Below are 24,493 nucleotides of genomic sequence, written 5' to 3' on the forward strand. Positions count from 1 at the left end.
AAAATAGAATTTAATTAAAATTTTCTTTCATTCCAAGCTTTAGTTGGGTAATTTAAGGTCCTTTTGGTATTGTGAAGGACCAAATGCACTGGACAATTAAGGAGTTGATTTTATTCAGGCTATTCCAATAGACAGAAAGTTCATTAATGAGGAATAGCTCAAAGAAAACAAACGGGAGTGAAGCTTTATAGAGGCAGGTAAACAAATGAGTCATGTACGAGTCACATGGGAGCCATGAGGAAGGACGGAGGTAGATGCAAAGTGGTTGTTTACTGTTAGCCCTCTATGGAAATACAAAAGGATGAGGTTTTTAGAGATTTTGCAGAACACAGAATGGGAGAATTTATGAATTGTTTTGCTCTTGTTTTCCTGGGAGCTCAGGATTTAGGTAAAATTCAACATTGTTACTGGATGGAAGCCCCAGGTTTTTGCTCGGCCTGACTCGTATTGGCTAATAAAGCCAGAGACCGAGTCGGGAGAACAGGAAAGGTACCTTTATTTCATTGTATAAGGCAAAGGAGGCAGTCGGAGCTGCTGCTGCCAAAACTGCTGGCCAAGGGTGGGCAGGCAGGTTACTTTTAAAGGGATTTACAAGTAGGGAGTTCATACAAGTTAGGTCAGCAACAGTCTTAATCATACTAAGCAGGTGGAATTGGATTTAAATATAACCTCCAAGCAAAAGCAGGATTCAAATGCAAAGGTAGGGCGGCGAGTGAGGAAGCTCAGGAAAGGAAACAGGGTTTTTAATACAACAGTATGGGGGTTCTGTCTCAGCATTGTCAGCACAAAGGAAGAAGAAAAGTCAGGTCCAGCAGGTGTGATACACTGCAAGCATCGGCTCTTAAGGTCTGAGGCAAATGTGAATAGACCAACAATTTAGCCCCACAGGCCAGAAATGGAGGAGACAGAAATAATGACTCATAACGAATGTGCAGACTACTCCGATTGCGTAATAGCCAACTAGCTATCCTAAAACCCAGTGCCGTCGAGTCGATTCCGAAAGAGCCTTCTTAATGTCAACACCTTGATGATAAGTTACAACAAACACATGCTTATGAATTGAGCATTTAAAAATAAGGAAAATTCAAAGGGAGCTAAACACAGAGTAAGGAGCTCTGGTGATGCAGTGGTTAAGCACTCATCTGCTAACCGTAAAGTCAGTGGTTCAAATCCACCAGCCACTCTGTGGGAGAAAGATGTGGCAGTCTGCTACTGTACAGCCTCGGACACCCTATGGGGCAGTTCTGTTCTGTTCTGTAGGGTCCCTGTGAGTCAGAATCAACTGGACGGCAGTAGGTTTTAAAACCCAGAGTGGTAAGTAAAGGATGAATCTAGGGCTGAATCTATACAAGATGGCAGGAAGCTAAACCTCTCTCCAGCCTGCCCAAAGCTGGAACCCTTGTAGGGACTATACCCTCATTGAAAGGGTAGACTAGGAAAAATATCTGCCACTTAGCAAAGAAAGTTGACAGGAAAACTATTTCTACCATGTCACCAAATGGAAATCATAATAATTATTATAGTCTTCTAAGGATGTATAACCATAGCCTTACCCTGGGGGCTCTGAGCCTGGATGGAGTTCAACCCCAAGCCCAAAAACTAAAGTGGCACCAGGTTTGTAGCAAGCACCGGTACGTGGAAGAAGCAAAGCAAATCCATTTTACGGAAAAATATTTTTCAACTCCGGCCTCACGGGATTCCCACAGAACAAGTTCAGCCAGATACAAACTTAATCAAAAATATGAGAAAACAAGCCGCTTGACTGACAGAAGAAAAACAAGCAGTAGATTTAGAACGTGCCTCAACCCACCCCTAAAGGAACTTTGGATACTAAAATCATCAATATAGAGTATAAAATTGTGTATTGAATAGTTGAAGGAAGAAACGACAAGAGTTTTGTTGTATTTTGTTTTTTAATGTGCAAGGAACAAGAGACTAGACAAGTTATTTTTTACTACTTTTCCCCGAAACAGTCTTAGTCAATTTTAGTCAACCCACGAATCAAACATGTTTTTTCTATTTTGGACCAGGGAAAAAGAAGAATAATGAAGCTATAGGTAAAAACTATGTAGAAAAATATATGTATTTCTAAGTAGATGTGCAAGAGAAGATGTACTCAAGAAATTATTATAGCCCTCCTTATATGTTCCTTTAAGGAACTTGAAAGTTGTTGTTAGTAATCTGTTAAAGATACAACATCACAGCCTGTGAATTTACATTATGGCTTCTAGCTGAAAAATCTACTTGGCATGACTGGAATCTGTTACCCTCAGAAAGAATTCACTGATCTGAGCAAATCAAAAATTGTGATCTCAGTTCTAGTCACAGATCCATAGCTAATTTATTCCATGTGGGTGAGGGAAGGACGGAGGATTAGTGTCAGTGAACTTCTGTTTCCTGTTCTCTAAAATGTGTAATAAAAGTAATTACTTTGGTCACAGCAGGTTGAGAACTAATTGATTTTAACTGCTTACTTGAGACTCTGATGAAAGGGCTTGTAATTTTTAAGTGCTAGGTTTTTTTCCCCCACTTTTCTGAACTTTTCAGCGGTTGATTTAATTGTTTTTATTGCTTTCCGGAACTTCTTTGAGTTAACCTCAGAGAAAAACTCTGTGGTTTTAGATTTTAGCAACATTTTGGTAGCATTCTGTGCTATGAAAATAAATACTAGCGGCTCTGCCACAGTGAATTTTAAATGAGTGAATTGCACTTCCTTTTGGTTTTCGTTGTATTAAATCATTGAATCACGAACAAATCATTTTGTTTATTCATTCAACAATGCTTTGTTTTTTTTTTGGTGTTGAGCATTTTGGGTTTTTGGTTGCTGTTTGTTTTATTTTTAGTGTAGACCTATGTAATATAATCGACCTATGCACAGCTCCCTAAAGAGAGATCGCTGCCTATGTAAGAAAATCTACGGATAGCTTTCAAAGTCCTAGCCTCTTCTGAAGAAGAAATTTTGGCATTGGCTTTGTTTAGGGCTGTTAATCTTCAGTTACCATTATGATAAAAAATGGTTCTATATTTTAAGGTTTTTTTTAAATCTCTTGTATTTTTATAAAAGAGAAAATAGCGTTCAGCCAGTATGTTTCATGTGTGAATTTATCCCATTTAATAGAACTGCCACATTGAAAAGCTGTGTTTTTAATGGTCATCTTTGTTGCATAAAGTCAAAGACATTTTGGGCTCAATAAATATTTATTATTTGAATTTTTAAAATTATTATTGTTTGTGGTCCTTTTAAAATGCCACAAATATCTAAGAACCATAAATCATTTCTGTCTTCCAAAGGAAGTGCTCCCCCCCCGCCCCCCACCCTTTTAGATGGCTCATGGATTGTGGCAGTTATCGCCGGGAGATGACGGATCTTGCTGTAAAAGAATTTGTTGATTTATATATGCTGTGCCAAGTAATGCAGGTGTTAAATGAATAGAATTGCTTTAAAATGCTCTTTAATAATTTTTTAATTTGGTGTTTCTTTTAAGATGTTGTTATGTGACACAAGGTCTGTTCTGACTCATAGCGACCCTATAGGACAAAGTAGAGCTGCCCCATAGGGTTTCCTAAGCTGTAGTCTTTACAGGAGCAGATCACTAGGTCTTTTCTCCAGAAGACGTGGTGGGTTCAAACTGCCAACCTTTTGGCTAGCAGCCGAGTGTTTAACCATTGTACCACCAGGGCGCTTTTCTTTTAAGATAAGAATATGCAAGTAGGACTAGGAAATCTTCATTCGGGTGACTGGTGAAAAGTAAATTTTAATCCAACCATCTTTCAACTTTTTGTCTGCCAACCCTACTTCTAAACATTATGAAAAAACCAAACCCATTGCCATCAAGTCTATTCCAGCTCAGAGCGACCCGATAGGACAGAGTAAAACTGCCCCATGGAGTTTGCAAGGAGCACCTGGTGGATTTGAACTGCCGACCTGTTGGTTCTCAGCTGTAGCTCTTAACCATTATGATGAGAACGCATGAATTTCTAATTAAAGATGGCGAAATATGCTAGTGGTCACAGTAGGAGATCATGCATTGGAAATTAATGAAGAATACAGTTTCATAAAGCTTGGACGATCCTGTAAGTAAGATGAAATTGAGTTTGAATTTTATGTGATGTGTTATGGATTCTTTAGCCAGGACACAGCATGATGAAAGTAGTATTTTATGGAGATTAATTTCATGATATTTTAAAAATGGTGATCCCTGGAAACAGGAAGATAGATTTGCTGGAATGGAAAGATTCTGAAGTTTAGGAGCAGACAGAATTGCTTTGATTTTTGATTCTAGCACATTCTGTCCTTGTGTCTCTGAGAAGTTAACCGACCTGACTTTGCATCAGTTTCTTTAGAGTTAAATGAGATAGCAATGTGTAGAGCACCCAGCACCAAGATTATTATCTTAGTTTCTCAAATTTTCCACTTCTTTCAGGGTAAAGATAACATCTTCCAGAAAATCTAATAAAATCTTTTCATTTTAAATTTTTATCTGCTATAAAATATAAGATTTAGCATTTAACAGAATGAGTAGGCATTTGGTAGAAAATTAATCTTGTTATAAGACTAGTAAATGTTAATCATTCTCAAAGGTAAATGATATATTTGTTTCAGTTGCAGTGGTCTTAATGAAATAGAACAAGGTATGAGTAAGAGGCATAAAAAAGTCACAAAAAAAATCTTCAGTGTTTAAAAATAAAAATCTTAAACCTTTTTCACAATTATAAATTTTTTATTTATTTTGAGATGATTTATTATGAAATGTTATAATTTTTTTTAATATTGCTATCTACCAAATAAAGTTATGTTAATTATTGTATCAGTTCAGTTCAAGTTTTTATATATATTTTAAATAGTTATGAACTGGTCTTATTCATTGTTAATTTAATTTTTATATTGCTTAAAAGTCAGATAATACCACAAGGATTATAATGAAAACAAAAATTCTTGTTAGTAATTATTTTGTTTCCTCACATAGCTAGTTCTTCATGTACTTAGCAGTAAATCATAGCTAAATACTCCGCCGGATCTCTAAAATGCCCCTCAACTGGGCCACATGTATCAAACCATTGTATTTCCATCCTTTTCTTAGAGACATCCATCCTGGAGCCTTCATCCCCTGCTTCACACTGGACTGTTCTCTAGGACTGATGCAAGCTATTCACTTCACTGTGGTCCTCAAATGTCCTTTTTGCCACTTTTGTGGTAAAGCCTGTGTCTTTTGCGTCCTACGAATTCTCTGTCTTTTTTGACTCCTGTATTTTCGTGGAGTCCATTCACCATTAGTATTCTGAAGAGAGGACACATTGGAGGTACAATTTTTAAAGACACTGTTTGTTTAGAAATATCTTTATCCTGCCTTTAAAGATGTTTAATAGTTTGGCTGAGTAGGAAATCCTAACTTGGAAATCACTTTCCTTTAGAATGTTAACATTTCCTCATTGTTATCTATCTTTAAGCTGTAGGGGGAAAAAAAAATGCCTGTGTTATTCAAAATTCTTTGTATTTGACCTGTCTTCCCCCTCTGGAAACTCTCAGTGTCTGCACCATCGCCACCACCATCAGTGTTCCAGAGTTTCAGTGTGCCCTCTTACTGAGAATCCTTTTTCATTCATTTTACTGGGCACACGGTAGGCCATTTAAATCTAGAAATTCACGTCCTTCAGTTCTGGGAAATTTCTTATATTTTCTCTGTGATGTATTTGTTTTTCTTTGTTTGCTTTTTTTGAACTTATATTTGTTGAATGTTGGACTTTCTGGATTGATTCCCTAATTTTCTTATCTTTTCTCTCCTACTTTCTGTTTCTTCATTTATTTTTTACTTCCTTGGAGGCTTCCTTAAATTTCTCTTCTAACTAACCATCTGTTGAATATTTTATTTTAGCTGTCGTAATTTTTATTTTGAAGATCCATTTATTCTCTGGATGTTTCTTTTCTGTGACGTCCTGTTCTCGTTTAATATTATATCTCCTGTTAGCTGAGTATATTGAATATATTTTTTTAGTGTTCTCCTCCTGTCTGCATTGTCTCTGTCATCTGTTTCTTTTTTCTGTTTGCCTGTCTGTATCTCTTTATTTTTTTTTTTTTTATTATTCTACAGAACAAACTAGCTTCTCATTAAACAATTAGTACACATATTGTTTTGTGACATTGGTTACCAACTTCACAACATGCCAACACCCTCCCCTTCTCAACCTTGGGTTCCCTATTACCAGCTTTCCTGTCCCCTTCTGCCTTCTAGTTCTTGCCTCTGGTAAGCCCCTTTGGTCTTGTTTCATTTTATGGCCCTGTCTAATATTTGGCTAAAGGGTGGATCTCAGGAGCGACTTCATTCCTGAGCTTTAAGTATGTCCGGGGTCCATATTCTTGGGGTTTCTCTAGTCTCTGTCAGGCCAGTAAGCCTGGTCCTTTTTTGTGTGTTAGAATTTTTTTCTACATTTTTCCCCAGCTCTGTCCAGGACCATCTAATGTGATTCCTGTCAGAGCAGTCAGTGGTAGCCAGACACTATCTAGTTGTGCTGGACTCAGTCTGGTGGAGGCTGTGGTAGTTGTGATCCATTAGTCCTTTGAACTAATCTTTCCCTTGTGTCTTTGGTTTTCTTCATTCTCCCTTGCCCCAGATGGGGTGAGACCAGTGGAGCATCTTAGATGGCTGTTCACAATCTTGTAAGACTTCAGACACTACTTACCAAAGTAGAATGTACACTTTATAAACTATGTTATGCCAATTCAGCTAGCTGTTCCCTGAGACCATGGTCCGCACAGCCCTCTGCCCAGTAATTTGGTCCCTCAGGAAGTTTGTATGTGTCTATGGAGCTTCTGTGACCTTGCCTTGGACAAGATGTATCTCTTTAAATGCCTGGTGATCTTTTTCTGTTCATTGATATTTAAGAGTAAAATGCCAAAAAGGTAATATGAAGCTCATGTGTTTGGTTGGCTTGTGGTCTTGCAGGCTTACTGTATTATGATTAGACAGTAAGCTGAATTTTTTTTTCTTGGGAAATTCCCAAATATCAGAATCTGAGGGTGCTTTTTTCTTGGGCCACCTTTCTGCCTTGGGCTGGAACCGGAAGTGCACGAGCCTTCTGACTGCCTTCTGGAAACTAAAGAAAGAAAGGGTGTGGGTAACAATGTTGAAGATGCAAACTTTCACTTACTGCCCTGAGTTTTAGTATGTCTTCTCACCTCTGACCTCATTAGAATGTCCGCCCCTTGGTGTACAGTTAGTTGTAAATGCATAGATCTGGTTTTGGAGTTTGAACTTAACCAGCCTAGGTCCAGAGGCAGTGTTCCTAATAAATATGTGACACTGCCAAAACAAAAGACTTCTGCTCAGTGATACAAATCCAGCCTACAGATCTGTGTATTGTAGATCTATAGTGTTGTTGGGAGCCCTGGTGGTGCAGTGGTTAAGAGCTATGGCTGCTAACCAAAAGGCCAGCAGTTCAAATCTACCAGCCACTCCTTGCAAACCCTATGGGGCAGTTCTGCTCAGTCCTGTAGGGTCACTATGAGTTGGAATCAACTTGACAGCAATGGGTTTTGTTTTTTTATAGTGTTTTTGAGGATTAAAGTGCCTGGCACAAAGGAAGCTCTATACAAGTGTCTGCTGTTATCATTGTTATTATTGTAAAGAGATAACTTGGCCCAATTTTAGTAAGTTGACAGAGCTCTTTAAGATTTGGCTGTAGAGTATGTAGAAGGGCCGTTACGGGAATAAGAATAGTAGTAATACCTTTCATGTTATAAAATTATAGTAACATATAAACTCGGAATCTGATGATCTCAACATGCTTTACTATAACTCCACTTCCAACATCAATCTGCCTTTTCAAGCCAAATGATTGCTGGCACCGCTAGATAGTTGAGTACATGTGAAACCTTTAGTTCTTTGAGACTTCTGGAGAGAAACGTTGCAGTGCTTTTTCTAAAGTGAACTGGGTGAGATGCTTGGAGATGAATATCAGAGAGCCTCGACTAAGGAGCAGAATTCACAGATCCCTGAATCAGGCTTACCCCATTGAGACCCATGGATTCTTGAGAGATGACATTGACATAAGCCCTTCATAAGTACACCTGCTCGATCCGGCCCCCAAGAGGCCAGGGTGAAGGCGAAGGGTTGATATAATGCTAGTAAAGAGCCAGGTGTCCTGGGATCGAGGAAGCTCCCTCCCTGTGCCTCAGTGGGAGAGGTGAAGATTGCTTCATCTTCCACCACAAAGGCTTTAATCGAAGGAAGATAGAATGTATAGTGTCATGTATATGAACCATTACACTAAAATATGAGTGAACTGAATTCCATTAAAAGCAAAAGTTTCATATTTTGATTAAAAAACAAAGCCCAGCAACAAGGTATTTACAAACCTCCTTAGAATAATAAATGAACTAAAACAGAGATATCAGGAAATGAAAGCTGAGGACTTGTTTTAATTTTAAAATAAAGATATTAGTGGAGACATTCAGTAACTATAAACAAAAAGAAAGCAAGAATGGCAATATTAACATTAGGCAAAGTAGAGAACAAGATAAAGAGGGACTTTTGAAAAAGATGCAACAGTAATAAGCCTTATTACAGCAAATAATAAGATAGCTAAATATATGAAGCAACAGTCAGAAAATTCAAGGATGATTTAATGAAAATACAGTATGGGTCATCACTTTTGGCCATCTGCGTTGCAACTCCCTTCCATGTTTGGGGACTCTCCCAGGATATAGCTCTTCATGGGAGATCAATCAACCAATTCTGTGAAGTTTTGGGCACATCCCTTGCTACAAAGCTTCAAACCTGGCTTTCCAGCTTTCCCAGTGAGTCTATGAACTAATCAATATTCTTTTTAGTAAACTTTTCAGAGCCCCGGTGACACAGTGGTTAAGAGAGCTACTGCAAACCAAATGGTCTGCCGTTCAAATCCATCAGCCACTCCTTGGAAACCCTATGGGGCAGTTCTACTCTGTCCTAGGGTCTCTATGAGTTGGAATTGACAGCAACGGGTATTTTAAACTCCTTTTCTGGTTAAATTAGGAGTTCCTGGGTGGCTCAAATGGTTAATGTTGGGCTCCTGTCTTGGTCATGTAGTGCTGCTGTAACAGAAATACCACAGGTGGATGGCTTTAACAGAGAGACGTTTGTTTCCTCACAGTAGAGTACGCTAACAGTCCAAATTCAGGGCATCAGCTCCAGGGGAAGGCTTTCACTCTCTGTCAGCTTTCACTCCAGTGTTCCCCCAGACTAGGAGCTTCTCCACACAGGGACCTTGGGTCCAAAGGAGGCAGTCTGCTCCCATACTGCTTTCTTGGTGGTATGAGATGTCCCCTCCCCCTGCCCACTTACTTCTCTCTTTTATATCTCAACAGATTGCCTAAAGACACAATCCAATCTCGTAGATTGAGTCCTGCCTCACCAACACAACTGCTGCCCATCCCCCTCATTAACACCATAGAGGCAGGATTTACAACAAATAGGAAAATCACACAATACTGGGAATCATGGCCCAACCAAATTGATACACACATTTTTGGGGGGACATAATTCAATCCATGACAGCTACTAACCAAAAGATTGGTGGTTTGAATCCACCCAGAGGTGCCTCAGAAGAAAGGCCTGGTGATCTGTTTTCAAAAGGTCACAGCCATTGAAAACGCTATGGAGCAGTTCTACTCTGAAATGCATAGGGTCACCATGCGTCGGAATCAGCTAGGCGGCCACTGGTTTGGGTTTGTGTGTGTGTGTGTGTGTGTGTGTGTGTGCGCGCTTCAATTAGAGTTGGCTTCTGTTGCGGGCAAGTGAGAACCCAGACTAATGTAGTAGGCCTTAACACACTTCGTTCGGAATTGAGCAGATCTTTTGAACAACAACAGCAAAAGATGTTTAAAATGTAGAGGAATTATATAAAAAGTAGGCTAGATTCTCTCATTTCTCAACGCTGCAAGAGCGCGAGGTGTGCTAGGAGCAGGGAAGCCTCCTCCCTGAGCTTCGGTGTTTGTATTTGTATGTGGGTAGGAGAGGGAAGAGAGGACACAGGAAGTATTCTTTCCACCACTTGGAAGAAGTAATGCTTGAAAATAACAAAGAAAAGTATGAAATGCGAGGGAATCAGAACATACCAGGACATGTTATAAAGCCACCGTAATTAAATTAGTATGATTTGGGCATATACTAGACAAATAAATTAGTAGAACATGATAATCCATAAGTAAATTGTGATATTGCATGTTTCGAGTAAGGTGAAAGTTGCGTTTGAATTCATCAGTTCCTCATGGTGCCCATACCGCTAGCTGGTCATCGATCTGGGAGGAAGTTAAATGGAAGTCCTCCTAGGCTACCTTCACAAGTAAATTCCAGGTGGATTAAAAATTTGGCAGTAAAAAAGTAAAGCCATAGCAACCTTTTAAGGAAGGAAATCTAGGAGATTAAATTAACAATATGTGGATGAGGAAAATCATTCTTACAAAGACTGAAATCCCAGAAGCTGTAAAAAAAAAAAAAAAAGTCAAATTTAGCTGTACTAAAGTAAAAAATTTAACCTTGTAAAGATTCCTTAAAGAGAATCAATATGCAAAAAAAAAAAAATTTAAAAAAAACATTTGTAGCATGGAGGACAGAGGATTAATATCTTATAATATTCAAAGAGCTCTTGTAAAGGAAGAAGGAAGATAAATAACCCATCAGAAAAATTGACAGAGGATATGAAGAGATTTAAAAGCAAAATTCTCTAACACGGCTAACAAACTTAAGAAAATGTGTTTGACTCTGTAGTAGTCAGGAAAATGCAAATGAACAGAGAAATGACGTTACATACATCTGACTTAGGAAGGAGCTTTTAGGTGTATTGCTTGAAGAGATTTCCACAAGATATTATTGAATAAGAAAAGCAAATGCAGAAAAGGGTGTATACAATGAAATTAATTTTTATAATACAAAAAAAATATCTAAACACCTTCAATGAATAAATGTGAATATATTATGGACACATACTTACGTGTATATATATGATTATATGAACGTGGAGAAAAATATTCAAAGATATATATTAGTAAGTTAATATGGATTACCTGGATAGATAATAGAAAGAGAGTAGGAAAAGGGGAACCAAGCAAAAAAGGAAAAGAAAAAAAACAGACCACATAAATGTGAAGAACTCATTCCTTAAACATTGTCATGTAAGTATATAATACAATGTGATATCGTAGAAAGATTAACATAAATAGAATCAGAATATCTAGGTTAGGTCTCAGCCTCGCTGCACGTTAGCCATGTGACTATAATCAACTGCTTAACCTCTCTGAACCTGTTTGTTTTTTTTGAAATACGGATAATGAAACCTACTTGACAGAGCTGTTCTGAGGATCAAATTAGGAAGTATATGTGAAAGTAACTGACTTACTGCCTGGCCTATAATAAATGCTCAGTAAATCTCCTATCTCCCTCCTTCCCTTTGAAAATATTTAACTTTTACAATGTGATTATTAACTTCTAGATTATGTGTGGCGATCCAAGAAGCCAATCAGTTAAGAGCAGAGAAAACACATCTGGAAAAACACAGCAGAGAGTTACAAGCAAAGTGCACTGAATTAGAGAATGACAAATTTGAAGCTATTGTAAGAGCCAGAAATAGCATACAACTCTTAGAAGAAGCTAACCTTCAAAAAAATCAGGTAAGAAAGCTAATAAACATGTTTATAAATAATAAAATACTGGACATTCCCCCAATAGTAATAGTAAGCATTAATAGTAAGAGAAAAAAATACTTGCAAAATAACTGTATGAAAATAAAATTGCTGCACTTTCCATTAATAGACATATCATATTCTTGGATGGTAAGACTTAATGTCATAAAATACGATAAAATGTCAAGTAATTCTCTACCAAAAGTAATATGTAAATAACAGACTTTTCTTATGTCTCCCAATCCCTGAGTAACTAATCTCATCCTTTATAGTCTTATAATTTTAAAAATCAGTTATAACACTTTACTCAGTATCCCCTATATAATATTCAGTTCAGTTAGATGAATCTTATTCATCATTATTTCCTCCTCAGCACCTACATAATTACTAGAGTAGAAGTTTAATTGGCCTGAATTAAATACTCTGTTAAGATTAATTGGCACTTTCTTATCACAGTTGTTTTTGTTTTTCTTTTTTTTACCTCTCTAACAGTTGCAATCCTATGCTATCATATATTATGTTTTTTGTCTTATACCACTTCCATATGAATGGTACATCATTTATTTAAAAAAACTCTTGCCATTGATTGCGACTCGTAGCGACCCTATAGGACAGAGTAGAACTGCCCCATAGGGTTTCCAAGGAGTAGCTGGTGGATTCTAACTGCCAATCTTTTGGTTAGCAGCCAAATGCTTAACCACTGCTCCACCAGGACCTGTATCATTTCTAGAGACCACAAATTAGACAGATTCATTTTTAACGTTGCTGCCTCCAGTACGTGCCCTGGTGGCACAGTGCTTTAAGATTCAGCTGCTAACCAAAAGGTCAGTGGTTCAAACCCACCAGCCACTCTGCAGGAGAAAGATGTGGCAGTCTGCCTCTGTAAAGATTACAGCCTTAGAAACCCTTTGGGAAGGTTATACTCTGTCTTTACGAGTCAGAATTGACAGTAGTGGATTTTGTTTGGGTTTGGCCTCCATTATGTAGAGATCATTAAATGATTAATTCATTTAATCAATGTTTATTGAATGCATAGTAAACATGGGGATACAAAGAAATGCTTTGTTTTATATAATTTCTTTTTTACACAGTAGAGTGTTTTCCAAGAGAGCTACTAAAAACAGAACAAGCTATAAGTTTGGATATGTAAGAGCTAATAAGAAATGAAAAATAAATAATTATCCAAATCCAAACTGTGGAAAGGTTAAGCTGCTTATCTTGCCTTTCAGGCACTGTTCCCATCTGTGATCTGAATACTGTCACATAGAATGGTTAAGAGGCATACAGTAGTGACAGTATTCTTAGGAATTGTTCTAAACACCTAAGTTAGCTAGAAAAAAATAAGGGCAGAACAGCATTATTTATTTCTAGCCTACAAAGCCTAGCTAAATGATCATGATTAAGATCAAATTACTAAAGAAGAACATGTCATGTGGGGCCCAGTAGACAGAGAGAGAAGTAGTGACCCTCACTGCTTATCCCCCAAATCTCACCCAAGTCCTGAGTCAACAGACCCTCACAGTGGCTGTCTATGACTACAATATTAAGATCTCTCTGGCTCATTGTTTAATTGCTTGAGAGTTTTCATCTTCAGTTTCTTGTTCAAAGAAGGCAAGGGTTATCCCACCCCTTCATTCAAACATGCAGGAAGCACAGCCTAGCATTCCTTATTCTTGACCCCCCTGGGCTTAGTCTTCTTATGGTGTTCCTTCTTTCCTCATTGTCCCATTCTCCCCACAGAGTTTTACATCCAAACAGCTGTTACCTTTCACTAACTTACTTATTTAAGCATGGGGCAATTTATTAAAAAACAATTTTTAAAAAATAGATGGGCGTGTGTATGGTATCTTTAGAACATAAGGGGATCAGAACAGAGGGCCACTTATTGTGAGGTGATAAAAAAGAGATTCAATCAGACCTAATCAGAGGAGTTCAGAGCTCTGAAAGGTAGCTGGGTTAGAGACATAAATTTAGGTATTGTCAGCATATAAGTGATATTTAAAACCATGAGATTAGATTAAACCACCAAGGGATGGACACAGATAGAGAAGAGGACCAAGAACTGAGCCTTGGGTAGTCCAATATTAAGACGATTGGAGAAGAGAAAGAACCAGCAAGGCAGACTGAACAGGAATGATCTGTGAGGGAAGAGAAAAGCCAACACTGTAGTGTGCTAAAGCCAAAGAAGGAAAGTAAAACAATTAAAAGAAAGTAATCAATTATCTTAAGTGCTGCTAATGGATCAAATAAGATAAATACTGAAAATTGACTCAAATTATCAAATGGAGATCATAGGTGGGGAAAGCCTGACTGGACTGAATGTAAGAGTGGATGGGAGCAAGCGTTAGAGGCGTTTTGTTTCACATATGAGCAAAGAAATGGGGTGTGACCTGGTAACAGAACTAGGACCATGAGAATGTTTTTTTAGTTGAGATATGGAAATGTTTGGAGGGATAGAAGCACATTAAGGAGACAAAGTAGGTGGTATCTGTGACAATCTGGGGGTGAGGTGGTGAGGGACCTAATTTGAATGATGGCAAATAATAGAAAGGAAAACCCAAGAGATTTTTCTAAAGATATAATACCTTGATTTGAAGACCTGTTTTATATAGGGACTGAGGAGAAAGAAAATTCAGAAGTAATTCTAGGATTTTCTGCTGTCTCTAGAAGAATGATGGAAATACTGGCTTACATGGATACCAAAGAAAATGAGCAAGTTTTTAGTCAGGGCAAAGGCAGGTGAGGAGATTAGGGAAAGTAAATTTCATTTATGAACTAGGCAAGATCTCTAAGTGGAGAGGCCCCAGAAGTTTTGAAGATGTTTACTTTCAGGAAAGTGATTAATGGATAGGCTTTTATCCATTTATTATGTTATAATGAAGTGATTGGTAATAACTAGAGGTGATTGTTTTCTGAAGGCCCTGCTTGAAGAGAAGCAAAAAGAAGAAGATATAGAGAAAATGAAAGAAACAGTTTCTCGGCTTGTACAAGACGCTGCCGTAAGAACCAGGAAAGAAGTAAGGGGTTTTTAATTACATTTAAGACTTAAATCACAACTCAAGACTAAATACTACCTAAGTTTTTGCTTAATAAAAAACCTAGCTAATTACCCATCAGCTAAGCCCTGGTGGTGAAGTGGTTAAGTGCTTGGCTGCTAGCCATAAGGTTGGTGGTTGGAACCTACCAGCTGCTCTGCAGGGGGACAATGCGGCAGTCTGCTTCTGTAAAGATTTATAGTCTTGGAAATCCTATGGGGGCAGTTCTACTCTGTCCAATAGGGTCATTATGAGTCAGATCCAACTCGATGGTGAAAGTATTTCTTGGTAATTGCATTGATTGTGATATATTTCAAGTAAAAAGCATCTCAGGATAGTAGGGGAGAGGGGAGAGGGATTTAAGCTAGGAATATAGTGAAGACTAACACAGCTGAAGTAGAATTTTAAAAAGAAGCTCAAAAATAAACTTAAAGTGCATAATAGGCAAGAGAAGAAAACCTACTGTTGTTTGCAGTTTCTTAGAGCATCTCAGGACCAACAAGATCTGGTTTAACCTATTATTGATTGGTTAAGAAACTGAAATCCCTGTGAGGTTCTACACTCATGGGTAGAACTATACTGACCTTAGCATTGTTTCAGTTGCATCATGATGCTCCTGCACAATTTGTGAATTGTGTTGTTGACGGTTTTATTATCAAGACTAAATCTCATGTCTTCCAGTTAAAGTAAATGAGTTGTATGCTTTCATACAAAGAGATATTCAAGACATACATATGTTTGCATTTTCTCCCAGTGTGGATATGAACCAATTCATAAGTGGTGTGGTAAAGTTTGATGGTGTGAAGTAAGATTAGAAGGAAGGAACCACAAAAACCCATCTTAAAAATGAGAAAATGAAATGCAGAGAAGTTAAGTAGCTTGCTTAGGATTCCATCTCTAGGAGGTGGCAGAGCTGGGGTGCAAACAAAAGTCTCTTGATTCTAGAGCTCTGCTCTCAATGAGAAATTGTTTGCCTTTAGTTACCTATTATTTTCAATTTCAGAATTTTCAAATCTATAAAAGGGTTCAAATAGCTGTGCAATGAACACCCATTTACCCCTCACCCAGATAATTCTTAATGTCTTGCCACATCCATTTCATCTCTATATAAGTACACACACTTCCCTTTGTCGATCATTCAGATGTAGGCTACAGGCATCATGATACTTTACTCTTAAATACCTCAGTATCTGATTCCCCAGAAAAAGGACATTTTCCTACACAACCACACCACTGTTACCATATCTTAAAGAAAAAAAAAAAATCAACATTACTTCAAATATAATCCACACTCAAATTCCCCCGAATTTCTTTGAAATATTCTTCATGGCTTATTTTTTTGTTTTGTTTTGTGTTAAATCCTTGATCCAGTCAAAGTTCATGAGTCATGTTTGGCTGCTCTACCAGTTTAGCTTCATCCCTTGCCTTCCTCTGTGTTTGACATAGAATCCTTTGCAGAGTCCAGGCCAATTGTCCTGCAGAACATTGCACATTCTGGATTCATGTGCCGGTTTCTTTATGATTAGATTCAGGTCGTTTCTGGCAAGACGACGATGTATACCAACCATTTCTTATATCAGGAAGCTATAATGTCAAGGTGTATTCCTACCGGCGATGCTAAACTTGACCGGATGGTTAAGGTGGTACCACCACATCTCTACACTGTATACTTAATCAGTAATTGAAAGAGATACTTTAAGACCATGAGGGGATCCATTTCTACCCAAATCTTTCATCTAGTGGTTTTAGCATCCACTGATGATCTTTGCCTAAAGTAAATATTATATGGGAGGTTTGAAAATGATTTTCTGTCATCATTCCTTCTGTACATTTTTTAGCTGTCATTTTTCTATAAAGAAGAGCTACCCCCCTCTTTTTTTAATATCACCTGTATAATTTTTATAAGTTATAATCCATTACCATCACTGTCTTTTTCTATTCTCACATTGGCTCTCTAGCTTTCTTGCATAAATATGTTCCTGTCTCACATAATTTTTTTTCCCCATAGAACGTAGGTTTACACAGTGCTTAACAGATAATGACCCTAGAAAATTCCTTATGACCTTTGAAGCATAGAGGTTCAGTGTCAGTACCATATTTTTACACAAATGCGCCTTCTGTGCTTGTTTGCCGGTTGCACCCTCCTCTCATGAGGTATTTTCGTAAGCATGCTGTGCTAATTTTTTTTTACAGCAACATGTGGAAGAGGGTTGGCATGAGAAAGCTGCCTCACCTGTGAGGATGGGGGGGAAGGGTGCAGCCAGCAAACAAATGTAAAAGACATGCGTTATTTGCATAAAAACAAGGTAGTGTTATGTAGTCTTTTTTAAAGTATGAATAGTTTAATTCACTTTATTAGCATTACTGAAAATATTTGAAAATACATACCTTGCTAACTTTGGTGAAGGGTAAGACAGTACACAATACTGGGGAAGCCAGCACGACATCTACAAGGCAAGGTCATGGAAGCTCCATAGACACGACCAGACTCCCTGAGGGACCAAATTACTGGGCTGAAGGCTGTGAGGACCCTGGTCTCAGGAAGAATCTAGCTCAACTGGCATAATATAGTTTATAAAGAAGAAGTTCTACATTCTACTTTGGTGAGTAGCATCTAGAGTTTTAAAAGCTTGTGAGCCGCTGTCTAAGATATTCACTGGTCTCACCCCATCAGGAGCAAGAGAGAATGAAGAAAGCCAAAGACACAAAGGAAAGATTAGGCCAAATGACTATTGGACCACAACTGCCACAGCCTTCACCAGACTGAGTCCACCACAGCTAGATTGTGCCCGGCTACCACTACCGACTGCTCTGACAGGGATCACGATAGAAGGTCCTGGACAGAGCTGAAGAAAAATTTAGAACAAAATTCTAACTCACAAAAAAAGACCAGACTTACTGACCTGACAGAGACTGGAGACACCTTGAGAGTATGGCCCCCAGACACATATTTAGCTCAGTAATGAAGTCACTCCGGAGGTCCACCCTTCAGCCAAAGCTTAGACAGGCCCGTAAAACAAAATGAGACTAAAGGAGTATACCAACCCAGGGACAAGGACAAGAAGGCAGACGGGGACAAGAAAGCTGGTAATAGGGAACCCAAGGTCGAGAAGGGAGAGCTTTGACATGTCGTAGGGTTGCTAAGCATGTCATAAAACTGTATGTGTACTGACTGTTTAATGAGAAGCTAGTTTGCTCTGTAAACCTTCATCTAAAGGACAATAATAAGAAGAAAATATATACCTTACTATGATCATAACCGCTTAGTTTGCTGATATACCATCAGTGTCAATATTCCTACTGTCTTTTTTAAAAGCATGAATAATTATTAGAAAAAACTATTGTCCTGGGAGCAATCTGATGAAATGGTGACTAATTCTTCAAAATACTCCATTTGCACATGAATTGCACTGATTCTAGCAGATATTTAAATGTTAATTTAAGTAAAGGTTTTTCGTAACAATAGAATATGATGTGCAATATTAAAAAATGTGCTATTTATAAGTGTCTTAAAAGTTGTTAATTACATTTATACTGTGTAATTTTGTTTTTCTCTTTGCTTGCTCTGTGGAAGCAGTATTAAGTGTGGTTAAGGGCATCCTTGAGGTCACACCCACTTTCACACTTATAAGACTTTTTTTTTCTTTTGTTACACTCATTCTCTTACGAGTGTACAGTGGGTTTTTCTAGGGACTACATGATAGGCAGTAACAACAGATTGAACGCAGAGGCAGATGTGAGAATCCAGCTGTCTTCTATTGAGTCAGACATTAAATAGATTGGCAAAAATACAAAATAATTCTACTCTTTTCATAAAATGTTTTAGTTCTGCAAATTATATTTTTCATAAAAATGTGTTATTTATGTTAACATGTAATGAGTTTATTATTGTTTTATAAAAGGATTAATAAGTAAATGTTATAGACTTTCTCATTTTTCATTTCTAATATAGTAAATATTGATAGAAAGAACCCATTATGAACAAAGCCTTGTTTTTTTAGTGTATAAAAGCACCCTGAGGCCAAAAAGTTTGAGAATTACTATCCTTTTACATACAGCATCTCACTCGCTCTTCTTCCATTCTCATGACAAATTCCTGGCTATTTATGTCTGCTTATTTGTCTTTTATGCCCTAAAAGCTACAATTCTTTTTTTTTAATCAGAATTACTACCCTAATGTTTTTATCAGATATAAATCATTTTCATTCTGGGCCTAAATAATTTGTAAATATTTTAATTTACAGGTTGCAAACACAAGAAAACAATATAATGTACAGATTTCTCGATTAACAGAAGAACTTTCAGCCCTTCAGATGGTATGTTAGAAGACTGTTAATATTTCCTTGTAAATACTGCTTATTTTAAAGGCCAAGGTACATATTATTGGGCACTCATTCATTCAGAAGATATTTTTTAAGCCAGAACTTAGGCTAGATGCTAGAAAAGGATTGAAAATTGAGATAGACATGTTTCCTGCAGTCATGGAGCTTATGGTCAAGTGGGAAAGGAAGATGGCACTTAACCACATTTTATTATGATTACTTGTCTTTGTCAGAGAAAACATAGGATCCTGTAGACACACCCAGCCATAGCTGCGAGATTCATCTGGATGATGAGAGAGAAAGAGAGTATATATGGCACTGGGAAGGAAGGAAAACAGGAAAGCTTCCCAAAAGAAATGAGTACTAAAGGATGAGTAGGCAGAAAAGGAAGAGGACTAGAGGCAGGATCAGAATATAAATTTAACATGAACATTTGGTGAAATGGAATAATAACCTTGCTTACAGGAGAAGAAAACTACAATGTCTAGGGTTTGGGAAGATATTTTACAGCTTCACAAACCTCACCTTCTCTGAAACTCTACATTGCTTTTAATCTCTGAGCAATTTAGCAATGAATTATGTCTTAAATAGATATTATATATTAGTTTACGTTCGTCTCGCTCTCTCTCTCTCTTCTATGTGAAAATCTTATCTCTCCAAAGAGATTGCAAGCCCCTCAAAGTAGAAGGGTCTTAGGCCTTCCTTCATTTTCTCCATTGCCTACTATGGCATTTTACACAGTATATTTTTTAGTAAATATTTATCGACTGATATTTGATATTTGAGCATTTCTAAAAGAAGGATCACGTCTTTCCACATTCTACAAACTCTGTAATGTATATGATGGACTGTAATAATAGTGTATGCCTGCGAAGTGTATAGAACAAGGAACAGTGTTGCTTTCTACTTGTGTAATTTTTTTTTTAATATCATTTGGTTTAATGATGTAGGAACATTAAGTTAAATGAATGGAATGCAGTGTGGCCAGTTAGTCATGGCTAATTCCTGTTGTTTTTCTGTTTTGCTTCCTCATCTGTCACCTTACTGTTTTACTTGTTTTCCTTCATGGGCTGATTAGTTACCAAAAGATTCAGATCTTTGTAGAAGAAAAGGAGTAGCAGGGTCCTACCCCAGTCCAGGATCAGTGAATGAATTGTAAACTCCTGAAGGACAAGAACATTTTTTCTATTTTCCCAAAGGGATGTGGACTGGTTAAGCACCTGCAGGGCTTTTTAAAGTAATCGCCTACCATGTAACAACAGAGCTACAGATGCTCACTTTAGAGTAAAAAGTTGTGACAATTTCAGATTATTGCAAAAGCTGTTTTTTATGCTTTATAGTAAAACAATTCTACTTTATGGCTAGCTGGTTTTTCCAAAGATATAAAATATTATCTGATGTCGTATTTTATATTCTGTGGGGGAAACTCTACTGTCTGATTGAAAAGTATTTGAAATATTAAGTATGTTTAAAAATATATATTCAAAGGAAGTCATGTTAAGCTACTTTAAAAAGCAGATTTTCTCAGAAAACCCAGCTGAGAGTTTGTGAGAGTCATAGTAGCCTAATGCCTGACTATTGTTTTTCTATTACTAAGTACCAATTTTACCATCTATGCTATAAAGGTGAAGTCTGGGAGATAAGTTAAGCATACTTTTAACCAACTCAAAATTCAGTTATGCTTGCAGGGAAGAGAAAAACGTATATTTTAGGTTAGTGTGCAGATGTTTTTTGATTAAGTTTAAGAAAGGGCCAGAGTCAGTGTTATCACCAGCCACATTTCCCTTTGGAGAACAACACGCACCTAACAGCCTTTATTTTCTCCAAGTAAGTATACTTTTTCTTGAGAGTCTTCAAGATTTTAATTCTGCTAAGTTGCAGATAATTCTGTGAACTTTTATAGCAATCAAGGAAAAAGATTCATTATAAAATACCCACATGTAAAACGAAACTTACGTTATGCTCTTTTCTTTGCTCCATGAATTTTTTAGAAATCTGTTTTTGAATTTCCAAAAATATGGGGATTTATGCGTTTTTCTGATCAATTGATTTTTAGTCTGGTTACATAGTGGTCACAGAACATAATCTATATGATATTGATTCTTACTGTTTATTGAGACATCGTTTGTGGTATGCTTTGGTGTGATTTTGTAAATATTCCATGAGTACTTGAAAAAAAAAATCATTGATTATTTTGTCACATTTCCTGAAAGATAGGGAATATTGATGGTTATTAATGTAGCCAATATCAGTGAAAACCTTTTAAGAGTAACATTTAATGTTTGCTTTAATTTCTAATTTCTAATAGTGAATATGTTATCGCTGTTAGATTCCATCCAGTTGATTTTCAACTCATAGCAACCCCATGTGACAGAGTAGAACTACCCTATAGGGTTTTCTAGGCTGTAATCTTTATGGGAACAGAACACCAGGTTTTTCTCCCGAGGAGTGGCTAGGTGGGTTTTAACTGCCAACCTTTTGGCCATTGTACCTCTTCTCTGGAAAAGTTTCAGCTTTTCTGTTTCATTTTAGGTTTGTTACCTCAGGTTAACCAAATATTCTCTCAAGTGTCATCGTTTGGCAGTGAAATCGTGGATTGGGTGAAGAGGGATATATAATACACCTATAACATGACTTTCTTTATACCCTACTAGCTGGACCCAGGAATGGATACAACTTTGTTATTAGCATCTACATTAAAAATCACGAGAGGAGTTACAAACAAAGGAGAAGTACAGATTGCGCACCATAAAGCTACTTTGTCATAATTAGCAACTTACTATATGAAAATATATGGAACATTTAAGATGCATTCCTTATACTCACTAAGAATATTGTTAATAAAAGATCCAAAAACCCAGTGCCGTCTGGTCGATTCCTAGTCATAGCAATCCCATAGGACAGAGTAGAACTGCCCCATAGAGTTTCCAAGGAGCTCCTGGTGGATTCGAACTGCCGACCCTTTGGTTAGCAGACGTAGCACTTAACCACTACACCACCAGGGTTTCCTTAATAAAAGATAATAAATGTAAATTATTTTTGGCAAAGGGTTAAAGATCATTATAATCTGAGGTGATTAATTTGGGGTCCTAATTTGGAAGCTTATCCTAAAATTAACACAGTGAAATATGCTACTTCTATAAAATAAAGTTATGGTAAAGATAATTGAATATCATGGCACTCAGCTACTAACCAAAAGGTTGGTGGTTCGAACCCACCTAACAGCTTCATGGAAGAAAAACTTGGCGATCTGCTTCCTAAAGATTACAGCAAAAAAAACCCTTTGGGACAGTTTTACTCTGTCACATGGGGTCGCTATGACTCGGAGTCGACAGCACCCAACAGCAACAGCAGTAGCAGTAGCAGCAGTAGTAGTAGTATGCCGTCAGCAATACAAATTCGTCCAAAGCGTGATTCACAATTAGTAGAAAATCGCCATATTCATTCTCTGGCTATTAAAAAAACTACAAAAATAATAATGGTGAAGAAACAATAATTATAATTATTTTTACTTTTTACTCTCATTAGTAAAATATTAAGTTTTATTAATTGATACACTTGCTGAATTTTCTGATTAAAACCTTTTGGGAAGAAATGTTTTATGTTCATGCTTATAAAACATTTTTAGTAGTAGTTCCATTGGCTGTTTGTAAGTTTTGCAAAGAACTGATTAAATGGGTTTGTATTTTTATATCCATGTGCCTTTCAGGCCACAGGTTATCTATTAGGGTATTGTTTGTACCTCTGTCCAGCTCTATGTTTCCTTTTCAAATATGTGGTAAAAGTATATGAAAAGAAAATTGTAGTGTGACAATGTGTTGCCATCAATTCTGTAACTAAGGGGTCCTATTTATTTATTTTTTTCTCTCTGGATTCCCCTAACCTCTATCACCCACCTAGTCTGTTAACTTTAGAATTCCTCTGTATTCTATAGCTGGAGGCAATTTCCGAAATCCTGGAATATATAACTCTTTGAGGATTGAGCTTTTTTTTTTTTTAAATCCACATGGCCTTCCTGTATTGATAAAGTAACTGCGGTATTCCCCGTATGAACAAGCAATTTTTTCCTCCATTTTTTCTTATTTTTTTAAGGTTTTATCATACATATTTATTTACAATCATACATATTTATTTACAATATGTCTTGAATTTATAGGAGTGTGCCGAAAAACAAGGCCAAATTGAACGAGCTATTAGGGAGAAAAAAGCTGTGGAAGAAGAGCTAGAAAAGGTAAAAAGAAAAAGGAAAAAAATAACTACCTAAAACACAACTGCAAATATTCAACATTACTGTCTGCTTCCATCACACTATCTACTAGCAGCCCCTTTATTTATGAGTATTCTCTTGGTGAGTGTTTTCAATTTTTTGGACTATATTCAGAGTCTGCATTTTAATACTGGTATTGCCTGCATACATTTCTCTCCAGGCATGACCACATTCTTTGAACTTTGTACTTAAAGGTTATAAATTTTACGAAGTTTCTGTGTTCTTTGCTTCTACCTCATTGCAATAGTAAATTTCATTTTGCCTTTCTTTATTGGAATTTTATGCAACTCTTAGTGAGTTTAGGCCACCTATAAATATTAAAAAAAAAAAAATACAAGTATATAAAACCAGAAAATTATAATATTGTGATTTTACCTTTAAAGTATAAATTTTTATTTCACATTTGAGAAAAAATGTTGTCCAAGGTCTGTAGTTTAGAATTTGTTGTTTACATACTTTTTCTTTTACAGGGAATGAGTCCACTCTTTTAAGTGCCTTGGAAAAAAGAAATGAGGAATAAATTTGATGAGTACTTAATGTGTTTTAGGCACTGTATTGGGAACTTTCACAGAGGTTAATGTTAAAAAATAGTAGATAGTAGAGTCAGAATTCAGTTTTCAAAGAAGAGCTATGTAGCATAAAAATGATGTGATATATCTATATTATTGACGTGGAAAAATCATAACGACACTAGTTAGTAAAAGAAGAATTTACAAAACAGAACATAATGTAGTCACATTTATGGAAAAAAAATGTTTACATGCTGTGGTCAAGGTAGGACCTCTGTGGTCACCACCATCCTGCGAGGTGGATCCCTTCTGAGTCTCCATTGCTTATGCCAGATAGGTGCCATTTAGGTTGCCACCTTGTATACATCAGGGTTTGCAGGTGAATTTTGTAATATTACATGGCATAAGTGAAGGAATAGACTTTATTGAGCAAATGAAAAACTTAGACTGCTAAAGACTGAAGGTGAAAAGAAGGCACAGAAGGCACAGATCCCTGCTATCCCATCGTCCCGCAGACAAGCTTGCTGAGATCAAAGCACTGCTGGGACCTCAGCAGTGGAACATTGACATGCTCACAGTTACCTTTTTATAATGCGAGAGCAACAAAGCAGCCTTGTTGGAGGTGCAAGACACAGGTTACTTGGAAGGGCAGTCTGGTTGTTGGAGGGTAGCTGAAGATAGGATTTGTCTGAAAATTTGCCTAG

General features: G+C 37.0%; 1 protein-coding gene across 3 annotated transcripts in view; it reads left to right on the forward strand.

Moving 5' to 3' along the window:
- The window catches only part of SCLT1 (sodium channel and clathrin linker 1), a 224,926-nt gene that overhangs the window by 134,176 nt on the left and 66,257 nt on the right, over positions 1-24,493 (forward strand). For all 3 annotated transcript variants that reach the window (XR_010322005.1, XM_010590552.3, XM_064285323.1), the window contains exons 12-15: positions 11,467-11,644; positions 14,575-14,673; positions 18,936-19,007; positions 23,170-23,244. Coding sequence is in view for 2 of the 3 variants with exons in the window: in XM_010590552.3 (XP_010588854.1) it covers positions 11,467-11,644; positions 14,575-14,673; positions 18,936-19,007; positions 23,170-23,244 (424 nt within the window). In the remaining variant the exon portion in view is untranslated. The remainder of the gene's footprint in view (positions 1-11,466; positions 11,645-14,574; positions 14,674-18,935; positions 19,008-23,169; positions 23,245-24,493) is intronic.

The sequence above is a fragment of the Loxodonta africana genome, chromosome 5, assembly GCF_030014295.1.
Source record: "Loxodonta africana isolate mLoxAfr1 chromosome 5, mLoxAfr1.hap2, whole genome shotgun sequence".
NCBI classification, from domain to species: Eukaryota; Metazoa; Chordata; class Mammalia; order Proboscidea; family Elephantidae; genus Loxodonta; species Loxodonta africana.